This window comes from Ricinus communis, chromosome 9, assembly GCF_019578655.1.
Source record: "Ricinus communis isolate WT05 ecotype wild-type chromosome 9, ASM1957865v1, whole genome shotgun sequence".
NCBI lineage: Eukaryota > Viridiplantae > Streptophyta > Magnoliopsida > Malpighiales > Euphorbiaceae > Ricinus > Ricinus communis.
This window is the reverse complement of record NC_063264.1, coordinates 3,847,758-3,874,091: the sequence shown is the minus strand read 5'-3', so window position 1 is coordinate 3,874,091 and position 26,334 is coordinate 3,847,758. Positions and strand designations below refer to the sequence as shown.

The 26,334-nt window shown below is 33.3% G+C and overlaps 5 protein-coding genes across 10 annotated transcripts; 1 reads left to right on the top strand and 4 right to left on the bottom strand.

The window, feature by feature from the left end:
* Positions 1–754: 754 nt before the first annotated feature.
* Positions 755–2,223, bottom strand: LOC8280172 (transcription factor bHLH92). Of its 2 annotated transcripts, none has more exons than XM_048379303.1 (3): positions 1,834–2,223; positions 1,306–1,602; positions 755–1,061 (listed from the first exon to the last, which is right to left on the bottom strand). In XM_048379303.1, exons 1-3 carry the CDS (start codon positions 2,152–2,154, stop codon positions 1,050–1,052), a joined length of 630 nt encoding a protein of 209 aa, XP_048235260.1. In that variant the 5' UTR covers positions 2,155–2,223; the 3' UTR covers positions 755–1,049. The 2 variants fall into 2 exon arrangements, with proteins under 2 accessions (XP_048235260.1, XP_002517016.2); XM_002516970.4 differs by having other exon boundaries at positions 755–1,068; positions 1,834–2,221.
* Positions 2,224–3,513: 1,290 nt separating this feature from the next.
* Positions 3,514–9,655, bottom strand: LOC8280173 (CRM-domain containing factor CFM3A, chloroplastic/mitochondrial). Of its 5 annotated transcripts, none has more exons than XM_002516971.4 (11): positions 8,678–9,655; positions 7,245–7,740; positions 7,035–7,165; positions 5,877–6,227; positions 5,605–5,761; positions 5,232–5,524; positions 4,806–4,865; positions 4,634–4,723; positions 4,390–4,545; positions 4,168–4,305; positions 3,514–4,078 (listed from the first exon to the last, which is right to left on the bottom strand). In XM_002516971.4, the coding sequence occupies exons 1-11, from the start codon at positions 9,494–9,496 to the stop codon at positions 3,974–3,976; spliced, it is 2,796 nt and encodes a 931-aa protein (XP_002517017.3). In that variant the 5' UTR covers positions 9,497–9,655; the 3' UTR covers positions 3,514–3,973. The 5 variants fall into 5 exon arrangements, with proteins under 5 accessions (XP_002517017.3, XP_015573522.2, XP_015573523.2 ...); XM_015718036.3 differs by having other exon boundaries at positions 3,514–4,070; XM_015718037.3 differs by having other exon boundaries at positions 3,514–4,070; positions 4,295–4,305.
* Positions 9,656–10,329: 674 nt separating this feature from the next.
* On the bottom strand, positions 10,330–13,569 carry LOC8280174 (protein ACCELERATED CELL DEATH 6). The gene is made up of 3 exons (XM_025156987.2): positions 11,926–13,569; positions 11,309–11,841; positions 10,330–11,174 (listed from the first exon to the last, which is right to left on the bottom strand). The coding sequence occupies exons 1-3, from the start codon at positions 12,665–12,667 to the stop codon at positions 10,527–10,529; spliced, it is 1,923 nt and encodes a 640-aa protein (XP_025012755.2). The 5' UTR covers positions 12,668–13,569; the 3' UTR covers positions 10,330–10,526.
* A 1,165-nt stretch (positions 13,570–14,734) lies between these two features.
* Positions 14,735–15,512, top strand: LOC8280175 (PRA1 family protein D). The gene has a single exon (XM_002516973.4). The coding sequence runs from the start codon at positions 14,896–14,898 to the stop codon at positions 15,442–15,444; it is 549 nt and encodes a 182-aa protein (XP_002517019.1). The 5' UTR covers positions 14,735–14,895; the 3' UTR covers positions 15,445–15,512.
* A 1,320-nt stretch (positions 15,513–16,832) lies between these two features.
* Positions 16,833–21,721, bottom strand: LOC8280176 (E3 ubiquitin protein ligase DRIP2). The gene is made up of 8 exons (XM_048378807.1): positions 21,415–21,721; positions 20,822–21,101; positions 20,220–20,319; positions 19,424–19,763; positions 18,866–19,311; positions 18,709–18,759; positions 17,551–17,623; positions 16,833–17,207 (listed from the first exon to the last, which is right to left on the bottom strand). Exons 2-8 carry the CDS (start codon positions 20,940–20,942, stop codon positions 17,034–17,036), a joined length of 1,305 nt encoding a protein of 434 aa, XP_048234764.1. The 5' UTR covers positions 20,943–21,101; positions 21,415–21,721; the 3' UTR covers positions 16,833–17,033.
* Between the last annotated feature and the right edge of the window lie 4,613 nt (positions 21,722–26,334).

Here is a 26,334-nt window from a genome sequence, read left to right as displayed (position 1 = left end):
CAACCTGATACAGAGTTCTTGGAGTCTCATGGAGCAAATTTTGTTCACTGATTTGCGAATCTGTCTTGCATTTTCAGATTGAGATGCATTTCAAAATGAAATTGGTGTGGCTCTCTCTTTTTGGTTGAGTTCTTGCTGCCAACTTTGTTTGATGATTTTGGTGGCCAAAGTGCTTGTAAGCTGACCATTTTTGGAGATTTGGGTTTTTACTTTGTCTTGCTCTTGTACGAGAATGGCTCGCACATATACTATAACGAATATACTAATAGAAAAGTGATTAATGTTTCTATTCATTAATATTTTATATTTTGCCACTGAATAATTGAAACATACTAAATGGAAATTTGGTGCTTTGGTTGTTTGGTCAGAAGTGACTAAAAGGGACAGTTATTTAGTGCATTGGCTTTGGTTGGCAGCTGATCATATCACCTTTAGTTCCAGTTAAACCCTGCAGTTAATGGGAAGCAGCAATTATGATTTTGGCAATGGTATAATCAATTTCACCAAATTTTGATAAACTTTGACGCGTGGAGAGCCAATTTTCCATTAATCGTCATGTGGCCGTTGCTTTTGGAAATCTACATGGACCGACTTGAGCAGAGTTGACAAATCTATGGAGATCATCCTTGGAAGGTCCAAAACGACCAACGTTTTTGAACATTATGTGCATGTATTTTCCATTTAACATTGTTTTGATTATGAAGCTTATATTTGAGTGCGAAATATATATAAAAATAATAGTTGAGAGCGGAAATAAAAAAAATGCAAGTTGTTGCTTTCACTATTGAAGTTTCTTTTGGAAGGGTCAGAGATGTTTACACGTTACAGGCTAACTGACTTCTGTCATACGACGCGTTTGCTTTCTTTTTTTCTTTTCTTAAAATTATTTTGAGAACAAACACGTTTGCATTTCTTGGTACGAAGTAAAAGATTGAAAACTATCAGGGCCGAAGTGACCAACTCCATTTCTTTATCGCTTTTCTAATATTCTAGGAAATGAAATTGAAGTTTCCATTGCAGATCTTCTAACGTCCTCTGCACTTCCTTTCTTACCTCAGCTTCTGAAATCTTCCACCCATTAGATAAAAAAAAAAAACACAGAAAGAAGCAAAATAAGCGCCCATAAAATGTGACTAAATGTATCTCTCAGCAATGCATGTCTTAATATGGGTGCTTGCACGGGATTTATCTATCCAAAAATATTATTAAAGCAAGAATATTTAGAAAAGAAATTAAGATTCGACCGTTGTGAGTTTTTATGTACCATAATCTGTTCCAAAAAGGAAAAAGAAAAAAATATTATACCTGGGTTTCAATATCCATCACTGCTGCAATTCCTTGATCAGAAAAGCTTGATTCGATGCTTCTGATTTTGGATCCCAAGCTATTCAGGCACTTGAGAACCTCCACCATATAAGTCATTCCAGATGTTCCTGGATAATGTACTTTGAACTGAATCTTTCCACTCGTGGATTCATTTCTGATTCTCATCTCCTCCAATTTCACTTCAAGCTCATAGTTTCTCCTCTCTAACACTTCCTTAGATCCTTTCAGCTCCTGAATTCTCTTTGACGCCATTTGCATAATCGAGTTCTTATCCTTCTGTAATCAAATGATTATGCAAAACAAGTTACTAGGAATGACCATATATGATTCTATCAATGACTAAAACTCATTATCTGATAGATAACCAATCAGCATTGGCTCAGTGTCATCAGGCCGTGAAGTACGAGTTCGAACCTCAGTCTAATAAACAAAAAGAAAATATATAGGAAAAAGAAAATCATTTCCTGATACATCTTATATACAGCTCGTGTGCGCATGGAATTTAACCTTGGTGCCAGGGGGCAATACAGAGTAAAGGGCTAAGTACCCTGTCTTCTCCGTTTCTCTCCTCAATCTCTCGCTCATTTTTCGACGATAACATCTTGTGCTGTCATCAGATTTTTGAGTTTCAGTAGTTACTACTGGAAAACTTCTCTTCATGAACTCTATCATTCTCTTGTTCATGTTAGTAGAATTTGATCTATTTGCAGCAATTTCACTTCTGGGTATGCTTGTATATGGCTGGAAAGCACTTTGGTCAAGTACTGGGCCAAGAACATCCCAGAAGGCATCAATCTGCAAACATTCCTCCCCGAAGAAATGATCCATCTTTCTTTCCTTTACCCGGGAATTTCAAGTTTTGGCCTCCATGGGTATAACTACTAATCAAATAGCCCTCTCTTTAAACGTGATTTTATCCTTTTTTAAAGTTGAGATAAGAAGAAGAGGTCATTAAGTCACGTTTAGCATGGGGTCAATTATGTTGGGTACTCAAGGCTTGGTCTGGTCCAGTCCACTTCTACGTAGTCAATGGACTGGTCGCATTAAGGTTTCATACTATTGAAGTGGGGCTACTCCTATGTTTTCCATGCCAATATTTAAAAATTATTTTATAATTTTAGTATAATTAATATAATTAAATAATAAATAATTATTACTAATCTTATTCTTATTAAAATTGTTCTTACCTCCACAGTCTTCGAAACCACCACCATTATAACCATTTTCTTTATTGTTATTATGAAGAAAAAAAAACAGTAAGAGTATTAAAAAATTGGTAATATTTATTTTTATATTATATTTTATTTAAATATCAATATATATTTTTTAATTTAAATAGTTTAATTTATGTAAAAATTAATATTTTTTTATTTTTTATTATATCTATTTTTTTTTAAATATCTAACTCTCTTATTTTTATAAGGAAAAAAGATAATTTAAGTTAAATATATAAAAATTTGAGCTAAAATGTTTATAAATTTTAAAAAACTAAATTAAATCCAAACAATAAATTCAGTGGTAAAATTGGATTTTATTCCCACTATTTATGTTCCATTTGCAAATTCTAAAAATATATTGGTCGACCTGATTTCATTTATTGAGATAAATTATTGAAAAACACACAAAAAATTTTACACCTTTGTATGTAAAATAATTATATTATTTTAATACTTTTTATTACCATATATAACGTAATTATAATAAGTCATTTATCCAAAGGTGCAACTCCTTTCTTTTTTTTTATAATATCAAGTAGTATTATGTTTGGATTTATTATTATAGTGCAACCAAAAGAGCACGTGAGAATATAAAAATTCCACACCATCGCAATTCTTATAATTGATAAGGTTTTTTCTTTAACAAAGAATAAAATATAAATTAAGGATATGAATATTGTGAACTAACATAATTGATGTTTGCTGACTTTCCTGAATTTCTTCACCAATTCAACTCACTTTCATGAAACTCTATTTAGACGACAAAAAGAAAAATCATTTCAAAAAGGACACCCCGGATTGACGTTTCAACTATTTTCTTCTAAAACCTTATACAGACCAGGCATAACCATATGCTTTTCTTAATTCTGAAGAATGACTTCGCAATATAAAAAGTGCAAGTAGCCCTCAACAGCATCTTTAAAACCTGTAAAAAAAGTGCATGAACTATGGCTGCAACTAAAACACATCCTCTCAGAATATCGATTTCTTTCCCAATAATCAGCTGAAAGCAGCAACATTTATTACAGAATGTTGAACATAAGCAATTGCACAGCAAGTTTGCCAGGAAAGACATTTACATTTACAACTATTATTTTCCAGGCTATCAGTAAGACCTGTCAAGCTTCAAATTCTAACTCTATTAACTTGTACAAGCATATGAAAAATGGTAAACAGGTTATAAGAACTGAAGATACCAATTAATTTACAAGATAAAAGAAAACCTAAAGGTGGTGACGAACAGGTGGTCAGAGATCTTAATTTTTGCAAGGCAACATTGCTCTTTCTCAAATCCTTCTGCAATCTGTAGCTTGAAGCTACTCATTAGGTCAACCACCATCAGTGCAAATGCATACGTCAGTGCAAATGCTTACGGTATTGGGACTGTTTATGCAGGTCCTTCTCCAACCTCAAGTGTTTTCTGAGAGATTTCACTGGGAAAATCTGCAAGGGGACTCCGAACTAGAGTTATTTCTTTCAACATCATCATCATTTTCACCCTCTAGTTTTTCCAGATATGCTTCATATCTGCCTTCCTAGTAGTGGAGAAACAAAAAGGGTTTCAAGTGAATTTAACAGAGAGAAAATGGATACCGATTAGTGCTTATGCATGTCCATTACAAACCTCAGTTTTTTCCTTGGATACTTGATTCTGGAAATTACATGGAAAATTTAAATGGAGATTCTGTACAAAATTATCACATCTAATATCATCTTCATAATCAACTGCACTCTCCACTGTTTGAGGATACTGTTCAAATCCCTGTTAAATGAAAAGGAACTGGGTGTTAGACCAGTGCATATAGCAAATAAAGACAGCAATATGAAAGATCAAGTATATAGAGACCTCAGATTCAGTTTCAGACTCTTGATGTTGGACATCATAAAGGTTACCCGTTTCCAGACGAACACTGTGAACTATGCCCCCAGTTTCATCATCATCAGCAGAATTAGCATCGCCTTTGCTGATATATGCCCCAAGATATGCCTCATCTTCTTCCTCCTAAAAAAGAAGACCACAACAAAGTAAGATTTTTAAATGCCAATTAAATCATGTAAAATAATCTAAATGAGATTGAATATAAAGAGACCTCGGTGTCATCATCATCTGTAGGATAAGTAGCATCTAATCTGTCGTACAATTCCTCATCTCCTTGGTCTTTCACCTTCTCCATTTGTGCCTATACATGTGACGATTAAGCATAAACAAATACCATTTGAATGAGGAAGCATGCAACGCAATAGCTAAAACATTAGCCTTACAATTTCATATCTTATTTTGTCCACTTTCTTCTGCAGAGCTGAAATATGTTTCAGGAGAGCCTGTTTGACAATGTAAATAGAAAAGTTAAACAATTGGAAACGTTGTCTACAAACATCAAGTCATGAACGTTAGGATTTAACTTCCATATTCGCAATAATCATCCTAACCATAAAGCTAAACCATAATCATCATTTTTAACTACCCATCACTCTCTCATATGCATGAATATTATAAATTGACTGATGCAACAACCCAACTAGGAGGACAGAACTAGCATGAGGCAAGATCAGTTGATTTCACTGACCAGACAACTCCAGAAGAAAACTCAGCTGCCATCAAGTATACAGTCACTTAATTCGTGGTTTATATGAAAAGATGCAGTGCATGCTCACACCATGTGCATTTGTACATATTTGCAGAATTACCTCACTCCTTTGAATCTCTATCGAACGAGCCAAAGCTTTCCTCTTTGTCAAGAGATTTCCTGGCCTCAATTTGGAAGGTCGCTGGTAATCCTTTCCTCGAAATACTATTATAGCATATCCTTTGGAGACTCTGTCTACTGAAACCAAGATACCCCCACTTTCAGCTTCAAGTGCTAACGCAATTTTTTTTACCTGTTCAATATTTTTGGCTTTCAAAATGATCTTAACCAATTCACGGTACTTCCAGTGCAGGTGCATGTTTTCCACTGTACCATCAAAAACTCCACGTCTACCTGAAGCAAGAGAATACCCCCTCATAAAAAACTCTTAAGTCAAATCATGATAAGTTTATTTATTGGAAGCTTCATTTTACCAAGAAGTAAGAAAGCTTTCATCCTCAAACCAAGCTTGCGGAACATAAATCTCTCCTCATCAGTTATACTTTCTGGGTCAGCCTGTCTTTCCGCTGGTTTCAAAAATACTTCCACCTTGGATAACGCTCGTTCAGCTTTCATTAGCTTCTTTTCAGCCTAAAAACAAAAACCAAGGAGTTCATTTATACTACAAATCCATATTATAGAATCCAATTGTAGTACTTTAACACGTAAGAAAACTGCATGAGAGCCCAATTTTAAAGGAACTCACAAAAGCAAGCTTGCTTTCAAGCTTTCTGACAAGGTTGGCATGCCTTGCTATTTCAGCTTCTCTCATAATCTTTTCCCTATGATTTTGATCCAAGCATTTTCCCCACCTTGCATCTGCATCCAAAGTTTCTTCAAGAGTACCAGCAGTTCCTGGCTGCTCTAGTGTTTCAGCAGTTTGTACAAACAAGGCTGATGCTCTTAACCGTGCCTGCTCCTCTTTGTCCTGCAAGGATTGTGCCAACCTCTCCCTTTCCACCAATGCTTCGGTGACTTCCGGTGACAAGAAATCCTTTCCCCTATAGAAGACCAAGAAGTCCTTGTTTCTAGAAAGCAGCATACCCCCGGTCAATTTCTGCGGCCAACAAACAAGATCACACAATCAATTAATTTTCTAGCATTTTATTAGAACCAGCGAGAAGAAAAATAAACAACCAGCGAGAAGAAAAATCATTTTATTAGTTTTTCAGTACTAATCAGTGTCTGTTTTACTTGATAGTTCAGCTCAGAATCTAAAAAATGACAGCAAACAGTTTCACATTACTTGGATCAGAGAACTAAGCATATACCAGGATAAACTCATAAAACAGATTTTAAGCATTATCTATGTTGCTGATTTTCAGAAAGGAACAAGCAATAGTCCATGGATTATTACATGGACCACTAGCGGAACCCAGGTTCTGATCGTAATATGATGCTTGTTTTCTGGTTCCTGGGGAGGGGAAGGGAGATATCTTCTCATCAACATTTGCACTTGTGGTGGTATTGGAAAGGAAAGGACCACATTCTGAAGCACCAAAATAAATGCTCCCTCAGGTTCCTAGTGTTATACCAAATTACTACATAATATTCCAGGAGAATTCCAGCTGAACAGTGTGGTTAAAAGTAACTTTTATCCATCATCTCTTCCAAAATAACCATGTGTGTGTGTGTGTGTGTGTGTGTGTGTGTGTGTGACTTGCACATATATTTCCTTCTGTAATTCTTTTTGTTTTATAGTAGGATACGAGCATGAAATACACAGAAAAGCCATTTATTTTTCAACCATGAATATATCAAGTCATGCACAAAATTCAACATTATTTATACAAGGAAAATAAGTATTCATCCAGTTGCTCAGAAATGGTGCAACCCCTTCAGGCGTTTGCACATGTTCTGTTACCTTGATATCTTCAGCCATTCTCTCACTAGTAGTCAGCTGTACACCACGTTTAAGTGAAATCTTTGCAATCGAACTCTTTTCCCATAATTTGATCATAGCATCAGCCAAGCCTTGAAGCTGCCTGCTTCTGCCTGGAAAGTCAAAATTGCAAAAAATAGTTATTAATGCACTTGGAAATTCCACAAACTACCAAGATAGAAAGTGGCATACCCAATGCAAAATGTGGAGGAAGAATCCTAGCAAGCCTTCGTAAAGATGTTGCCTCCTTTTGTCCAAGACTAGATCTCACTCCATAAGGAAGTATCCTGAATGGAGGTTGGTAACCAGGAATGATACCTGGAAGCATATCTGCATCAACAGGTAATGGATCCAATCCTGCCCAATCCGTGTATCTGGGACCCAGACCTTCCAACAGCTTGTCCACTTCATCTTCATACTTCACTTCTGTCTCCATTTCAATTTCTTTCTTTTCCTCACCATCAGCAGTTGAATCTGAGTTTAAATGAGGCATATTCAAGTCACTGGAAGCTGCAGATTTAGATGGACTTCTAATAATACCAGTAGCTGTTGATAAGGAATTATTAGATAGCTCATTTCTCTTCAAAATTTGTTTATTCAGTTGCACTGATGGATCCTCATAACTCACGCCTCTATATAAAGATACAGAAGTTCCAGACCTCCAAATTACCAAACCACCAGTTTTTCTCTGAAAACATTAGAAGTAGAAGTAAAAGAATATTAGAATAAAGAATAATAATGGTATTAATCAATGGATGGAAAACATTTATCTTTTTATGCATGAGTAAACAACCTTCTTACACATGGTTATAAAAAACCCCCCCTCCCTTGAATAATTGGAGGCAGACTTACAGATATAATTGCATAGCAGCACTGCAGCAGAGAGAATAATGCATACAAGAAGATACATGCAACAGAACTCACACTCTAATAACTACTCTTAGCATGAAATAGATTCTTTATTGTGCAATATCCCTTTCAATGACTAATTTATTACTTCATCTACAGTTCATGTCAGCTCTAAGAAAATCGTGAACTGTCAAAGTCATAATATGCCATTTATTAGCTTGATGATCACTTCAGGAAAAAAATTCATTGCAAAACAATTGGCTTGCCTGTGGAAATTGTTGGGACCTATCTGTTTGAATGGATATAACTATTACGTATTAAATTCTTATCTTCTTCAGGCTTTAAATATTTTCTGCAATGAAATCAAGCAAAGTCGGTTTTCCATTGTGTTGAGTTCTGAACAGTAGATAGAGTGAGCTTTGGTAGTTTCTGCTATGGAAATAAGGAGAATGGCTGTTAAACGTGTAAGGATGTCGAAACCTTATGCTCGAATTTAGACCAGCTCTTCTGAGCATATTTTTCCATTTCAGTACTATTAACATCAACAAGAGATTCCATTATTAAACTACCAAAAAGACTCAAACTTCCATAACTGCAGGTTCTATTACATAGATACACGTAATAACTGGGATACTCTCTTTCTTTTGATTAATTACCCAATCTCCAATCAACAAAACTCAAATAAGCTAAATTCATCAATAACCTAGACTAGCAAATCCAGAAAATGAAATAACATTCACAAATAAAAATAATAGTTAAATAAAGAGGAAGCATACTTCCAATATCTCATGCATCCTTCTCATATTAAGCGCAGGCGCTCCCTCAACTTTCACCCTCACAATCTCCGACGTCTTCCATCTATCATGAATGGAATCCACCACTTCCTGAGTAACTCCTGCTCCTTTCACCCTCACTTTACTTTTAATTTGATAAGTCAAGTTCCTCAGCCTCCTTAACTCTGACTCGGGCAATGTCAATTCAGCCAATTGTGTCCTACTCTTGCTCCTTGCAGTCCATTTCTTCTCATGCTCAAGCTCCTCCCTTTTAGGTTTCTCCCAAGGAAACCTTACCTCCCCATTACTCTTAAAGACATCCTCTACCCCTAAAGGTGATTCCTTTGAAAACCCACCTCGCGAATTTGGCAAATTTCCCTCTTCCACATAAAAGATATCCTCTACACTCCCTTTCTGGATCACTCTCTCTAATGTTTTCTCTTTTTTCTTCTCATCAACATTACCATCTATATACCCATGTTTCTTCAATTTCTCTACAATTTTCTCCATAGTAGTACCGCCAGTACTACTATTATCACTATCTCTATAATTTAACACTGCCTGAGGGGGTTTTGGGTGATTCTGTTTATTGGGTTTGTTCCATTTAGAGAACCAATTGCTAGTTGGTAAACTTATATCTTGTTTATTAATGGGAAAAAAACTGGATTTCCATGGTAGGCTCTTTGAATTTGAGTAGAAATTTTGCGTCTTGAAAGGAAATGAAGAATTGTACCTGAAGAATTGGAGAGGAATGGCATTGAATTTACAGAAGGAACTCTGAAAAGAATCGAAATGTAATTGGCGAGTAGGTACCAGAGCCATTAGAGCAAAACAGACTTGTGGTGCAACTCTGACTCTCTGAAGAATTGATATGGTAATTTAGTTCATATGGACTCGACTAACACAAATTGTAAGATTTTGGCAGGGTTTCTTGAAGGTTTAACTTTAACGTCTACTATTACAAACTGAAACTCTTTTTTTTCCTCGCTCACAATGTGGCTGTAATCCTTGGCAGGACAGAATATCTAGAGTCCGTTTGGTCGCAAGAATACAGATATTCCGATTTAGTTTAGGAACTTCCTTGACCCGGTTAAAACGATTGGTTTTTTCTTTTTAAATGGATATCCATATAATTACCTCATAACGAAAATTTTATTCTTTATGAAACAATTACACTATAAATCAGATAAATAAAAGAAGTTAATATGTTAGGCACAATTATAAAGTTTACTATCAAAATGGTGAAACCGCTCCTTGAAATTCATAGATTTTCTTAAATATATCTTAATTTTCTGTCGATTATATTTTAAATATATTCCAAATTAAAATTTATTTAATTTAACTTTTTTTAATTATAATTATGCATAAAATATATATATATATTTTTTATATTCAAATTATTAAAAAAAATATAATGAAATAATTATATCGAATTGAGCTTTTAGAACTAAATATAAAATTCTCAAAATTATTTTATGGGATTGTAAAGAAATGGAGAGAAGTATTGATTTTCTTTTCATGGTATAATAGACTTGGAATTTGGAATTGGAGGTTTGATATGTGCCTGCTGGACCTAACATCCATCCTAGATCTGAATTTTTTGCATTTTCTACAAGGAAAAAAGAAATTATTTATAGAATTATTTAAGAATAATATGTTTGATACATGGTAAAGGAGAATAACTTATAATTTTAACAAAATAAAAATGCAATGATTAACTGATAGTTATACAAAAGCTAGCAAGCCATAGTTATATTTTTCTCTTCTAAGATACTAACCTAATCTCTCAAAAATCTTCACATGTAAACCACTAACATAGATGAAGAAGATACAGGCCAATCACAGTGGAAATCTAGGAGAAATATGGCTTTGATAACCTGAATTTTGCCCCAATTTTTGAGATGCTCATTGCACCTTCCAGGTAGGCTTTCTCTAAATGTCTGCTATATAACCTTTTCAGCATGTAAAACACATAGATGAAGAAGCTCAAGCCAATGAAACAAGTGGCCACAGCAAGCCCCAAAGAGGGGGATAAAACTGCATAAGTGCCTGTAGCAAATGCGACCACCATTGCTCCCATTGCAAACATTATAAACAAAAGCGCAGATCGGATTAACCACCAGTACTTCTCTTGATACCCAAGTAGCATCACAATGAAATGAATGAACACAGAGCAAGTGGAGAGAACCATGGCAATGGTATCAGTTATGATAAATGCTTCAAAAGCTGAACTTTTACTTAAAATTGCAGTACCCTGTCGTGGGTCATTTTCATCACTTCTGTAACCACCTGGTAGCGTGAATGCTGCCGCAAAAGTTACAGTTGCTACTAGGCCTGAAACGACCAGAAATGAGTCTTTTGCTCTCTCGAATTCAGCTAGGACTTTTGCCTCTTTTGGTCCACTTCGTAAATCTTGCACTTCCCAACTGCCTTTTCTGTTGATACTAAATTTCCCCATTGGTCCATTACCCAAATTCTTCATCCACTTTAAAATCTGTTCCTGCAAGTCGCGAGATAAAATCATAGTCGAGGATTAGAAGGTCGGCCCAGTGGTTTTTGAAGTTGGCTCAAAAAATGTGAGATTAGAAGTTGGAAAATTTATGTAATAGGTTGAATTCCGAAGCAAAGCCTAACCTTTGGCTGGAGAAGCTCATGAATTAAGTCGTCTCTAGAGAGCACATTCTGCTTGTAAAAAGCATTCAGATCATCTTCTCCGTCAAATACAAAACTTGGCAAATAAGGCCGAGAGACAGCAAGTAGATGAAGAGGCGTGTTTCCTTGAGCATCTCTGTCATTTACAAGGTCGATCAGCGATGAATTTCGGAGGATGACCTGTAATGCTTCATCGTTTTTGCTAACGACGGCGTAATGAAGAACGTTCCAGCCTCTATCGTCAGCGATTTCGCAGCAATCAGGGCATTTGGAAATAATCTCTTTCATTATGCGCACGTTGCCTCGACAGGCCGCCAAGTGAAGTGCTGTTCTCTTCCTGTCCTTGTCGACAACGTAGGCAGCAGATTTATCACATTCTAATAGCCGCTGCACAATTACGTAAGCACCAAAATTCTGGTCGTTCCCGTACGCAGCATAATGCAGTGGAGTCCATCCATTTTCTTCCGCTTCAATAGTTAATCTCTTTTCTCTTTTTAGTATTTCAAGTACAATTCCTGAAAGAAAAATGGGTTCTGCAATTAATTTCACGAGATTATGCTTTAACCTCTATGTTTCAGTAAAGTTGTAAAAAACCTTACCTCGATTGCCACTCAATACAGCACCATGCAAAGCAGTTTTGCCTTTGGGGCCGCCATAAGCAACTGATTTACAGGTATTCAAAATTTCAATGACCACATACAAGTACCCTCTTGCAGCAGCTAGGTAAAGTGGAGTTTCTTCATAATCATTAGCAGGATACAAAAAATGAGGGTCTAAGCGGGTCAATAATCTCACAACGCTGAGGTGATTATTTCGAGCTGCTTCATGCAAAGCCATGTCTTTCTTCTCATTTTGCATCTGCAACATCTGTTTCATTGCTCCTCTGCCGGTTTCTAAATCTTCATTTTGTGCTTTGGCTTGTTCAAGTAGCAGTTTCACTATATCAATATGTCCGTACCTTGCTGCAATGTGTAATGGGGCATCGCCATTGCTGTTATTTTTCCACAACAAACTTGGACATAGTTGAAGTGCTTCTTTCACGAAATCGACTGATCTCTTATTCGGAGAGTTCAGATGGATATGCAGAATTGTGTTCTTTTTTGGGGTTACTTGAAGGTCTAAATCCTTTGCATACTTCTTCAAGGAATTAATGTTTTCCTCTACTGCAGCCTTGTACAATTCAGCATCCATGTATGCCATGTCCTCTGTTTTGCTATCGAGATCAGGAATCTCTGTTGTATCGTGGTCATCATCATCAATTGAACTACAGTAGCTCATATTATGGCCCGTGTTGCGGCCTGACGGAATTTCTGCTTCGTTGACCTTGATTTCAGAACCCATAGGAATAAAAATTATTGATTTCTATCCGATCCTGAAGGAGAGAGATGTATGATTTGGTTTTCCAAGTCTACACGTTACTTTTAACATTAATATGGGAGGGGAATCCATAACTAACGTTATAATTTAAACACGAGCTACTGATAAAGTCAATGTATGAAAATAAATTTAAGAAATTTGTGACCCTGTATACGGTGATGAAGACTGAAAGCAGTACATCATCCAAGAAAATTCAGCAACGTTTACTTTTATTTCATGGGTCTTGCAGAATATACCTTAATTAATTTGCTTTCAATTATCCGGAGAATTCAAAATAATTAGCTCATTAAAACCATTTTGTTGCTCATTAAGACAGGTGATGAACTGGAACGGATTCATCAAGTTTAAACTCAAGAATGAAATCTTTAGACTTTCAGATAGGTTTTTTTTTTTTTTTCTTTTGGTTCTCCCATTATTAAACTGTAACTGTTGTCTACAAAGTAATGAGTTCATATTTCTTAATAAAATAATGAGTTCATATAATATGAATGCTTGTCTGGGCATATCTGTACTGATATGGCTTCCAAGACTATTTCTCCTTTTGTTAAGTAAGGCAAAATTTTGCTTCTAACCAACCTTGAGTTCTCACCTGGCAATGAATTTATTAATCATATTCTAATACAACCGTTGAATTTTTGTTTTTTGTTTTTTTTTAAATTGTTTTTGAAGGATTGAAACAACTACTTAATCTTGGACAGAAAAACTACATAATTTTCTTTTCTTTCTGAATCTTTTATTTCAGTAAATTTATGTTTTCAGCTCATGCATGTATTATCACGTTGCACTTGCACATTTTAGAATTAATGATCATTTTGAGACTGCAATTAAATAAATAAATAAACATATATAATTATATTTGCTAAAGATCTTTTCTACGTTACCTTTTTTGTTAGACTAGCTAATATTAAATGACATTATTGATATTTTTATAAAATCATTTTTAATGCACTCTTTATATATGTTAAACTCTTTATTTAAAAGAGTCTTATCATAAAATAGCACTCTAATATATTCTTTATTTTTTAAATATAAAAAAAATAGTCAATTTAGCTCTCTCCAGAGTCAAGCTTTATTCTTTACTTTATTCTTAATAAATGCACTACAAATTTCTATATTTTGACTTAATTAATATTTACAATTCTTATTTTTTTATTGACAAAAATTAATCGACCAATCCTTCCTAATTCACATATTTGTTGAAAGAATTTTTTTTATAATTCCTTACAATTAATAGATTACAAAGTATCCATTACTGGGAATTAAAATTTAATTTCCTTCCATACTTCACAAGCAGCAGCTTAAAAAAAAAGATAAGTTAAAATTATTAATATTTATAGAAATAAAACAAAATATAAAAATTTATTGGGTTTAAATAAATATTTTATTTTTTATATATAAATATTATTTATTTTTATAATAAAAATTATACTCTTTAAAATAATTTTAACTGTTAATTGTTTTTATTTTTAAGTTTTCACGATCTGTATTTCTTTTCTTTTTATCAAAGATTTGAATCCTTTTCTATTTTGGTGGTTGATGATACATAAAATGTTAGTCATGAGTCATTTTGTCTTTTCGTTAGTTCAAAATCTTTGTTTTTTTTTTTAATTTATAGGAGAAAAAGTGAAAGTTCGAATTTGATGTTTCCACTTCAGAGTTATATAGTTTTTTCCAATTCTATTAGATCAAAGGCTTAATAGTCCGATTATGTAAGAGGAAAAAAGAAATTGAAATTATAATGTGATCATCATCAAACACAGGTAGATTACATGAATATAGAGCTTAAAATGCTTGTAAATATACAGTAGTTCTTTTATTGTTATAATACTTTTATATCCTCATTTAAATTATATGTATTCATTTTATTATTGATATATATATATATATATATATAATTTTTAAATTTTTAAAATACAAAATGCAGTTTGAATTCTTTATATTTATTAAGTATTAAAATTTCTTTTTCTTTTTTCTGGAACATTGAGAAAATCTTATGGGCTTTTACGATGATGGTCACCGGTCGAAGCCCAAAATCCACAGAGAGTCAACTTAGCACAAACACCTTAAACAGTTTCTCCGTAAATTTCCTTTCCTTGTTGGAAACGAAATGAAAATCCTTTGAATCTAAAGGAAATAAATTTGCCCATTTCTTTTCGTTTTTCCAATCTTGATTTTTAATTATTTTAAAATCAATGTCAACTACTCCTCGATTCATCTCTCAATTCAAACAGACAACACAATCCCTAAACGCCACCGTGCGGCCATGGCCGCATTTTCTCGACATTTCCTCACTCAACATCCCATCTTCAGTCCCCGACGCCACAACTCGCGTTACCCAGAACCTAACTCATTTCCGCTCTAATTACTCACTCATCATCTTACTAGTTCTCTTCTTGAGTTTAGTCTATCATCCTCTGTCTTTAATTGCTTTCTTCATCACTCTAATCGGCTGGGTCTTTCTCTACTTCGCTCGCGAGGAAGAGCCACTTAGGGTTTTCGGTTTTGAGGTCAATGATTTTGTGGTCTTGGTCTCGCTGATTGCAGTTACGATATTCGTGTTGGTCTGGAGCGGGGTTTGGTTTAATGTCGCGGTTGCGGTTGCGATTGGTGTTGGTTTGGTGGTTTTACATGCGGTGCTGAGGAGTACTGATGATCTCGTAGCTGATGATATCGAGACATCGCCGTATGTTAACTTGCTCTCTGATGATGATGATGATGTTATCCTTAGAGGAGGCTTGTAGTATTTCTTTCTTCTTTTTTTGGCAATTCAATTTGAAAATGAATGAAAATATTTAGCTTTTGTACTAAATCTGCAAGTTGCTTAATGATTTTGCACATGATTTTTTTCGACAAAAACTTACTCTGTGATTCCTTGATGGGTTTGTTAAATTTGGTACATGTAGTTGTAGTGTTGATTGAGAATTGGATTTTCTTCTCTGAGCAAATGGGTCTCTGTTCCTATTCAGTATTCCCCCAGGTTTCAAACCAACAATCTTGCTAGTGATTGATGTTTCCTCCCATGGCACAGAATTTGTAGATAGATGGTTTAAGTTAATAATTATGTAATTTTTAAATGGAGATCATGATGCTTAATTTATTCCCTCCTTTGAATCGAACACGCAAGTTTGAGCAGTGCTTTCGTTCTCTTCCCTTTTTTTCCAAAAGAGAAAAAAAAAAAAAAGAATCAGATTGGTTTCGAGAGTTCCTGGTCTCATTCAACCTTGTGAATTCCAATAGATTTATTCGTGCGTGCATTTTGAAATTTTATTAATATAAATATATATAAATTTATTCATTAATTAATACGATAATTATAATTTATATTTATATAATATATAAATTAACACTAAGGTCTATTAATATTTTAAAATTTTAATTAAGAATATATAAAACTATTTTATCGTAATTTACAATTATGAATTTTTGATACTAAAAGAATTATAGGAAAAAACAAAAGGTATCAAACGTGCAAGGGAAGTGGTCTCGCGGGAACGCTTCCTGGGCCACGGCGTCATCCTATGGCCTCCTTCCTCAAATTTCTTATTAGGAAGGAAATGAAATCTCAAATCAAACCCTACACTGCCATTTCTAAAAACCTTTCATCACATTGTCTGTGTCTCTGCAACTAATGTTGACTGATTTTGATAACTCCAAGAAAATGTAGAATCCTTTTTATTTTTTGACAGTGATAAGATTCCGAAAGAATTAAAACAAAAGTAAAAGACTCAGTCTTCACTTCAATTCTTGAATTTTATTTAGTAAATTGTTATACTTAGAAATCACATGCTTTGTTTTCTTCAACTGAAGGCATTTTTAAAGAAATAAGATCACATAAAAAATAATAAGAAACATGATTTTAGGCCTGTTTCTTTTCAGTATCCAAGTTTTTGCCTGAAAACATGATTCCACTTAAGAGTCTAGGTAGTGTTCAAGAAGATCATGTCCTATTGTCTATATGTTATAAAAAGAATTTTAAACTCGGTTCTTGTATCTTGCTTTCCCACGAATTCTATCGGTAATTGCTCTCTTTATGGACTGAAATCCTGAGCGTGAATTCATTTTCTGTCTGTATATAATATTATCTACTAATTCACTACCTTGCAGGCCAAGTAGAAAAAAGAAAAAGAAAAAATCCAAGATGATCACCCATATTATATTTGGCAAAAAAACTTATCCTACGTACTATGTGCATCAAGGAAGTGTTAAAAAATATGGACTTGCTACATGCAACTGAAATCTGGGAAAGAAAAGAAAGAAAGAATACTTCTGTTCTCTCAGATCATTTCTTTATTTCTTCAAAGAGGTGACTGAGACCACTGTAGAAACAAGTTCATGGAGGCTGAGCTTTTCGGCCATAAGATAAAACCATAACAAAGTCTTTAGCTGAGCTACCAACAGTTGTCTGTATTCTTTCAGATGTTGGTGCCATCTTCAACCACCAGTCTACTATGTTCTGCAGCGGCAGTGTTGAGACCACTGGCTTTCCTTGTAGCCCGATCTCTACCTGTTAAGAATTCCAAATAGCGACCAGGTTAGTTTTTGAATTATTTCACCCCGACAAAACAGACAGTAACGCACATTTCAGAAGCTAATTTTTAGTTTTTCTGTTCTCACATTTTCAATATGCTTAGTATCTTTTTCCAGAAAGGAAAGTTATTAATGCAATATTACAAAAGGGAAGACTGACCATAAAACACAGCAGATAGGAATAACTAGATACATTATGCTTTGTTTGGACAAAGAAAGACCACCAAAAGAAACATTGTTAAGACTTCACAGAAGAGGGGGAAAAGGGACGTCTCGTTATCATGGAAAAAGGGAAGGAAAGAGCTAAGAATTTCATTTACCTCAGCCTCGCTATTGAGCCCCAGTTTTTGCACCAGATACTTTTTAATAAATGAAACAGGTAAACTGCCATCTCTGCACAATTTGAGAACTTATCAGTAGAAATGTAAGTTCTCAGAGAAAGTGTTCTAGCTTCAGTAGATGGTCATGCACCGCAAAAGGCAAAAATATGCAAGCACAAACACCATAAGAGTGCTAGATAAATATAAGTTAATGAACCCAAATGTATCAGAATTGCTCTTATTCTCTTGCCAGCATTCATTGGATTATTCATTTACTAAATTCAAACAGTGTTACCCCGTCTGCTTGTCCAGTAAGAATGTAGTGATGTGTTTTCTATAGCTGTCATGACTATAAAATAGGTAAGAAGAACTGTTAAATCAAGGAAATCCCTACTACTCTATCATATCTATGATGTATCAAATTCCTTAAACAGTTAAAACTGCACCAAGCCGAACTCAGCTAGAATGAAACTCTTGATGATAGATAGCTTATTGCAATGAGGCTCCAGCAATAACAAGGTTTCTTCATAATTAAATCAAGTTCCAGCATATTCTCAACATAAAGACCATATCCAGGTGAAAATAATTCCATTTTAAGGACACATAAAAATAATAAAAAAGAACTTTTTTATTTATGGCACAATTGGTTACTATGCTCTATTCTTTGTAATTGAACAAAAACACGATAAGAGAATTTACTTAATTAATATCCATTTAAATATTCAAACTTTTTAACATGCACATTATCCAAATTTCTAAACCATACGGTATTGGTATCTTAGTCTAAAAAGACATCACATAGAATTGACCAAGTTCTGAAACGGCAGAAATGACCACATACATTGGGCATGTATACTATAGGCACGTTTCAAATTCTCCACAAAAAATGGGCATGTATACTATATGAATTATTGCATCTATTGATTATCAACAGAAGTACACACTCAAAAACACAATCATTGCTGACCCTGAAAATTATTTTAGAGACAAATGGAAACTGAGTAAACAGATAGTGTGCTCAACATGACATCACAAAAGAAAAACAATTATAAAGGACATTGCCAATCAAGTTACCATCAGTGTAAACTATAAAAAGAAGATGACAAGCTAACCAGATTTATAAATATGGAGGCAGAGAATAAGAATAATGAAACTCACTTGACCCTCAAGTAACATGAAGTTATCTGTGGCAATGGTGCATCTACCTTCCTGAAATTATTAATGACAATGTCAGAAATTCACTTTCTGTCATGATGATGATAAACTTGAGTCAATCATTCAAACTCTAATACTAGCAGAAGAAACCAATTCTTACTGATCATTAGAGGCAATTAATGAGAACCAAATTGGACTAAATTCCCCACAACATTTACTGCTTGCATCAGTAACAGCTTTTGCTGGAACAGTCGACCCCTCCAACTCAGCTGCTCTTCTTTGCCGTAGGCCTTGCGACTTTCTAGTTTTAACTGAACTTTTTGATGGTGATGGCACCAATTCATTTGCATTGCCATTGGCTTTCGATCTGTTACCATGATCATCATTATTTTTAACAACTTCATCAGGTTCATTCTCTGCAGGATCAGGCAGCTGCATTTGGACTAGAGTATCTTGTGGATTTAACTTAGTAAGCTTTGATTTGTTTGCCACTTCAACCAGGAAATTTAAGGGTTTCCACAAATCAGCTTTGCTTTCACATGGCTCAGCACTATCCTCTGCATCCTTTTCTTTCTTGTGCTGTTTAGATGAGTCAGGAGATGAATTCTGCACTTGACAATGATGACAAACCAACTAATAAAGCGTAAGCACATTATCTAAGAAGTATTATAAAAAAAACTGAAATGAAGTAGATAAATAGAAGCTTGTCCCCCTTTACCTGCCTTATGCTTTGAGCAATTTTGGTTATAGTCTCAGGCGAGCTTAAACTCTCATGCAACCTATCCAGTTTCTTAATAGATTCCTCAATGAGAATAGATTCTCGTAAAGCAGGATTCTTCCTAGCAATAGCTTTTAATCGTTTTCTAGGCAGAACAGACTTTGATGATACTTTAGGTGTGCTGACTACCAATGAAGAAAGAGAAATCTCCTTTCTTCTGGCAGGTAATAAGACTGAAGGAACAGGTTCCGGGACCAAGGGCATAACTGCAGGAGCCTTAGCCTTCTGTCTTTTGGAAGGGAAGAATTTGGTTTTCAGATCTTCTAGACTATGGTCTGCCCTGTGGATTAGCATGGAAAAGCAAATTAAGTCATTGCTGTAGTCAACAAATTCATTCTCAGTTACTTGATCTTGTTAAAGTTTCTAGGCATATGACAACCCATAATCAACCTCTAATTGTGTATAGCATAGAACAAATTAAAATGTAACATTGTAGTGCACAAACCAAACGAGAATTTTCCAAACACATTAATTGATAGACTCAAGACTATGAAAAAGCAGAGATTGTCTGCTAGAAAATTCATTACTTACATAGTGAACACATTTTTTTTTTTAAACTTTTAATTTGATGCTGCCCAAAGTTAACGCACTGGCTAATTGTCAAATAGCATTCAAAATTATTGGGTCACATATACGATGCATACTCTACAACAACAATACCATCATACAAAGCTGTAGTGTCTGCAGTGTTACATACAAACTTTGCAATCTATAACAAAACAATATAAACAAATACCTGAGCTTCTCCAGTGGAGAACACCCTAAATCGATGTTACACACTGGACAATTATCGAACTCTTCATCAGTTATCTTCCTGTAAATGCATTTTCTGCAAACTGTTTCAAAAATTAAAGAGACAGATTAAAATCTGCTTGTTAATATGATTTCCTTGTGACATGCCTTGTGATACAATTATCTCGAGGTAATTAAGTAATAAAGAATTTAACATGAACAAATGCCAGTCCAACTAATAATCATAGCTTGCAAAAATGTAAGCTAGTTTGAAATTATTGATCATGTGGGTACAATGCCGATGACATCAGATAGACAAGTGTAGTACTGAAAAACAAAGCAATCTAATAAAAATGGTGCATAGAAACTCTATATATTGGTACAACCGCTAATAATAGCAAAAAAGAAAAAGCAAATACAAAAATCTTGATTACGTGCAATAGGCTAAATAGGTAAATTAAATTCCAAATATAGAAAATAGATAAAAGATTACGTAGACTGAAAAACTATCCATATAAAAAAGAAAAACACAAAATCAAAGAAGAGAAACCGAAATTGAATCGACAAAGAACAGAGGATAAAAAAAAAAAAAAAAGAGAAACTCACAGGTGTGAAGACATTCAGAGATGGTAGTAGCGTCTCTAAAGAGTTTATTGCAAAGAGGACAAGTCATGCATGTCTCTAGCTTCTCCCTTTCCACCTTCACCACCTGCCTCGTCGTCGTCATCTTCTTCTTCTTCACTAACGCCACCACTTACTACTAACGCACACTAAAAACACACTCCTCCTCCTCCTCCTCCTTTTTTAATATATTTATCTTAATATATGTATATTCACGTACCCCACATGTTGCATGTACAAAAATCACGAGATTTTCTTGCCCTTTCTGAACAACATAATAATAATCATCATAAAAATTCAGTGTTGCAGATGTTTGTTGTCAATGAATTTTTCCAATCCAATTTTCCGTCTGGTGGGCGAGAAACCGGAGCACGAAAACAAAGACACAAACAAGAAAAAGGAAAAGGAGTGGATTTTTGGACGTGGGTATTGGTTCGATTCAGACAATGGCAATGGCCTCTTGATATGATCTAAAGTCGAGGCTTTTTCTTATTTGAAACTAATCGAAACAACAAAAGCCAAAACAAAACGAATAAAGATTTTATTATAAAATAATAGATTCAGAAAAAAGAACTTACTCTTTCTCCGAGTAAGTTTTTATTTTCTGTGAGGATGCGATGGAGGATAGAGTACACCTGCTGTGTGTAAGGGATTAACCTGCGCACCGAACATTTTGCGTACTTCTCATTGTGTTTTGTTTCTATTCTTTTTTTTGGTTTTGCCTTTCACCGTTTCTGGTTGCAGGTGTCGTTTGCGGCGCACGCGTGGGTTAGACGGCGTATTTTAGCTTTAGGCACGTGAATTTCACGTGTTTAATATGATGAAAAGTCAAAAGGGTGAGATGCGTAGAATGGGTCGGCACATATAGTCTGAGGTCCCACAGTCAGAATGATTAATGGCCGTTGGATTTAGATAACGGGGGCCTTTCTTTTTATATATTATATATATATATATTTAAATATGATTCTAGTGGTTCTCTTTTTTATTTTTTTCTTTCCCTGAGGGTAAATGATGATAAAATTGTCTCTGATTTACACCAACAACTAAGAGTGAGTTGCTTGGAATATATTCCGTCCTTATATAAATTGCCATTGGATCGTCTTTATGGAAAGAAAGCCCAAAATAACAGGAGTCTGTTAGGGTTACCATTCCTAATTCCTTGTGTTGTGGTTGTGGGGAGATTAATTGATAATATGAATTAGTAATATCAGATATATATGTTTCCTAATTTTGTTTGTTACAAAAGATATAGCTAAAATATATTTTCTACATGGACAAGGATACCCCTGAGAAACTTACGCCCACCTTTTTTTCTTTTCAAATTTATTACAGGATTGACAATTGCAAACTGAAAAATGTAAGAGTTATTATTGTTTTACTTTCACATTGTACAAAAAATTTCAATTCAAAAATTTTCAAAGATATTAATTAAAGTTTAGCTTACAGAAAATATTTATCTCTGGTATGATAATATTAAAATATTTAAGTTATATTGGTTATTTGTTATTATATTTATGGATAAATTTTTTTGTGCAAATAGAAACCTATCTTTATAATCATTTATACTTATAAATAAATGTTACAATCAATGGAAAAATACACACACATACATATATACAATATAAAATAAGTTATTCTCCCTTCTTTCTTTGTTTACTTTATTCTTGATCTTTATTTTACAATATATTATCAGCATAATTGCTTAAAACAAGATTCAAGGTAGAGTTATTTTTACTTTTCATATTTAAAAAAAAAAAATTGCATGAGACTATACTCTATCTTTATTGAATTTATTATTGTAATCTTAATGAGTATATAGCACTTTTAAAAAAAAATTCTACCAAATTTCTTTGTTTTAACTAAATACTAGTTTATGTTGCCATTATGATTTTTATTTACATACTTCATAGGATTATAGTTTTATTTTATTTTTTCCTTATTTTGTTTATTATTATAAGTATATTATCTAATATTAGTTATAATTCCTGAAAAATTAGTATTACATATAATTTCTGAAAAACTTACATTATAAATTTTAGTTCCTGAAAAACTTGTATTATAAATTTTAATTCCAGTGTTATATATAGTTTTTGAAGAATTTATATTACAAATTTTAATTCCTTAAGAACTAGTGTTATATATAGTTTTTGAAGAACTTATGTTATAAATTTTAGTTCCTGAAAGACTTGTATTATAAATTTTAGTTCCTAAAGAATTTGCATTATAAATTTTAGCTCATGAAGAACTTGCATTATAAATTTTAGTTCCTGAAGATCTTGCATTATAGATTTTAATTCCTGAAGTACTTGTATTATAAATTTTAGTTCCTAAAGAACTAATATTAGTGTTAGTTCTTGAAGAACTATTAAATAAATATATAACTTAAGGTATAAATTCTTGAAGAATTTTGACCATAAGTTCTTGAAGAACTAAGTATCTTGAAATTTTAGTATCCCAATTTATTAAGGAATTAATATTTTTATGTTCCTAAAAAACTAAATATATTAGTCTTTAAAAGATTGATACTAATTGACGTGTTATTCATTTTTTTTATATAAAAAGGTAAAATATTATAGATCCTGCTCAATTCTTAGTAGAATTAAGAACAAATGATGCAGATTTATGTCTTGCAGACAGTGCTACTGCGCACACCATATTAAGAGATAACAAATATTTTTCTCACTTAATAATATGAGAAACTTATGTCAATACAACATTTGGTAGTAAAAGAATAATTGAAGGCTCCGGAATAGCAAATATATTACTAGATGGAGGTATATACTTCTTTATTAAAATGCATTATTCCTTCCAAAATCTTGTAGAAATTTATTAAGTTTTTAAAGATATTTGTCGAAAAGGATATCATATTGAAATTACAAACATGAAAAAATTGAATATCTCTATATTACAATCATCATAATAGGAAATAAATGTGTATTGGAGAAATTACATGTTTTCTTTATTGGCTTATATCACACAAATATGTGTACTATTGAAATAAATGTGATAGTAAACTAGGAGTTTACTGACCTAAGGATTTTTCTTATTTGGCATGATCGATTAGATCATTCTGGATCAACAATGATGCAAAAAATTATTGAAAGCTATTATGGCTGTCCATTAAAGAACCATAAGATTATTCAATCTAATGAATTCTCATGTTTAACTTGCTCTCAAAGAAAGCTGATTATTAGGCCTTCACTGAGCAATATTCAAATTGAATCACCTAGATTTTTGGAACATATACAAGGTGATATCTGTGGACCAATTCATCCACCATGTGGACCATTTAAATATTTTATGATGTTAATAGATGCATCAACAAGATGGTCACATGTATGTTTATTATCAATCGAAATTTGACATTTGCTAGATTACTTGCTCAAATAATTCAAGTAAGAGTATAGTTTCCAGAATATGTTATTAAGACAATTCGTCTTGATAATGCTGGTGAATTTACATCTAGGACCTTTAATGATTATTATATATCAATTGGAGTAACCGTTGAACATCCAGTAGCTCGTGTTCATACTCAAAATGGTCTAGTAGAATCTTTTATTAAACGTCTTCAATTAATAGCTAGACCATTACTTATGAAAACAAACCTCCCAATAATTGCTCTGGGACATGCAATTTTACATGCAACAACTATTATTCGCATCAGGCCAACTAGTTATTATAAATCTTTACCATTACAGTTGGTTTCTGACTATGAGCCAAATATTTCCCATTTGAGAAATTTTAGATGTGTTGTTTATGTCTCAATTGACCCCCTATATCGCACAAAAATGGGACCTTAGAAAAGATTGGGAATATATTAAATTTGAATATCCATCTATAATTAAATATCTTGAGCTATTAATGAGGATTGTATTTACTGCGAGATTTAATGATTGTCATTTTAATGAGGCTTTATTTTCTAAGTTGAAAGGAGAGAACAAACAATTAGAGAAACAAATTGTTTGGAATGAGCCATCATTAAATTGTCTTGATCTTTATTTGAAACAATATGAACTAGAAGTTCAAAGGATCATTTATTTATAAAATATAGCAAACCAATTGCCATATGCATTTTGTGATCCAAAAATAGTTACTAAATCTCATATACCAACTGGAATTGCTCCAGCTAGAATTGATGTCAAAGTAGGACAACATGTTAATATTATAGCAAATTAGTTCATGACATGCCAGAAGCATGATAGGCCACCTGGTTTCAAGGGTAAAAATCCAAAAAAGAAAAAGGAACAAAATAAATCAAGTAACATTCCTAATATTGATGTTCCTGAAGAGCCTATAACAAAAAATATAGTCGAACCCCAGAAGAGACTCAAGTGCATGAAGATGATGAAAACAATAAGATATCAATCAATTATGTCACTTCAAGTAAGAGATGGAAGATGGTGAAAAATACTTTGTTCAGAAGTAACATATCTTAGTGCTATTGAAGCATTAATGTATCTTGTTAATTATACAAGACTTGATATAACATTTTCTGTGAATTTACTAGCTAGATATAGATAAGGGATTATTTTATCTACAAGACTCGAAATCAGAATTAATTGGATATGCAGATGCTGGATATTTATCCGATCCACATAAAGCTTAATCACAAACGGGTTACTTGTTTACATACGGTGCCATTGCTATATCTTGACGTACTACTAGGCAAACTCTAACTGCCACATCATCTGATCATGCTGAAATATTGACAATGCATGAGGCTAGTAGAGAATGCATATGATTGAGATCTATGATCCAACATATTAAAGAAACATGTGATCTCTCATTTGGTAAAGGAAGCCCAACGATGTTATATGAAGATAATGCTGCTTGTATTGCCCAACTCAAAAGAGAATATATTAAAGGAGATAGAACCAAGCACATTTCGCCAAAGTTCTTTTTCACACATGACCTTCAAAAGCAAGGAGTTTTAGATGTTCATCAAATTCGATCTATTGATAATCTGACAGATTTGCTTACAAAAACACTCCCTACAACAATGTTTGAGAAATTAGTGAATAAAATTAGCATGTGCCGACTAAAAGAACTTTATTAAATGTTATTTCTTTATGAGGGAGAGATTTTAATACACTGTACTTTTTTACCCTTAGCTTAGATCTTGTACCATTGAGTTTTTTCTGGCTAGGTTTTTAACGAAGTAGTGATATGATACAAACATTTACATAGTAATGTACTCTTTTTCCTTCACTAAGATTTTTTCTATAAAATTTTTCTTAGTAAGATTTTAATGAAACATATTCAACGAGGCATATTCATTGTAATAGACATCCAAAAGAGAATGTTACAATATATTAAAGTGTTAGGTTATATTGAATGTCTATCATTATGTCTATAAATAGATTTCTTTGTGTAAATAAAACTTTATCTTTGTAATCATTTACACCTATTATAGGTGTTATAATCAATAGAAAAATACACATACATATACACAATATAAGAAAAATTACTCTCTTCTCTCTTTATTTATTTTATTCTTG

What these genes read in the sequence shown, in the direction of transcription:
- LOC8280175 (XM_002516973.4), top strand. Translation starts at nt 14,896, where the DNA reads ATGTCAACTACTCCTCGATTCATCTCTCAATTCAAACAGACAACACAA.
- LOC8280174 (XM_025156987.2), bottom strand. Translation starts at nt 12,667, where the DNA reads ATGGGTTCTGAAATCAAGGTCAACGAAGCAGAAATTCCGTCAGGCCGC. An exon ending in TGTATTGAGTGGCAATCGAG is followed by an intron (nt 11,842 to 11,925) that starts GTAAGGTTTTTT and finishes TTTTTCTTTCAG; the next exon opens with GAATTGTACTTGAAATACTA. An exon ending in ATGAGCTTCTCCAGCCAAAG is followed by an intron (nt 11,175 to 11,308) that starts GTTAGGCTTTGC and finishes CGCGACTTGCAG; the next exon opens with GAACAGATTTTAAAGTGGAT.
- LOC8280176 (XM_048378807.1), bottom strand. Translation starts at nt 20,942, where the DNA reads ATGACGACGACGAGGCAGGTGGTGAAGGTGGAAAGGGAGAAGCTAGAG. An exon ending in TCTCCACTGGAGAAGCTCAG is followed by an intron (nt 19,764 to 20,219) that starts GTATTTGTTTAT and finishes GCTAATCCACAG; the next exon opens with GGCAGACCATAGTCTAGAAG. An exon ending in TTGCTCAAAGCATAAGGCAG is followed by an intron (nt 19,312 to 19,423) that starts GTAAAGGGGGAC and finishes TGTCAAGTGCAG; the next exon opens with AATTCATCTCCTGACTCATC.
- LOC8280172 (XM_002516970.4), bottom strand. Translation starts at nt 2,154, where the DNA reads ATGGATCATTTCTTCGGGGAGGAATGTTTGCAGATTGATGCCTTCTGG. An exon ending in TATTGCCCCCTGGCACCAAG is followed by an intron (nt 1,603 to 1,833) that starts GTTAAATTCCAT and finishes ATTTGATTACAG; the next exon opens with AAGGATAAGAACTCGATTAT. An exon ending in TGATGGATATTGAAACCCAG is followed by an intron (nt 1,069 to 1,305) that starts GTATAATATTTT and finishes AATGGGTGGAAG; the next exon opens with ATTTCAGAAGCTGAGGTAAG.
- LOC8280173 (XM_002516971.4), bottom strand. Translation starts at nt 9,496, where the DNA reads ATGGCTCTGGTACCTACTCGCCAATTACATTTCGATTCTTTTCAGAGT. An exon ending in TTGAAAGCAAGCTTGCTTTT is followed by an intron (nt 5,762 to 5,876) that starts GTGAGTTCCTTT and finishes TTTTGTTTTTAG; the next exon opens with GCTGAAAAGAAGCTAATGAA. An exon ending in ACAAAATAAGATATGAAATT is followed by an intron (nt 4,724 to 4,805) that starts GTAAGGCTAATG and finishes TCACATGTATAG; the next exon opens with GCACAAATGGAGAAGGTGAA.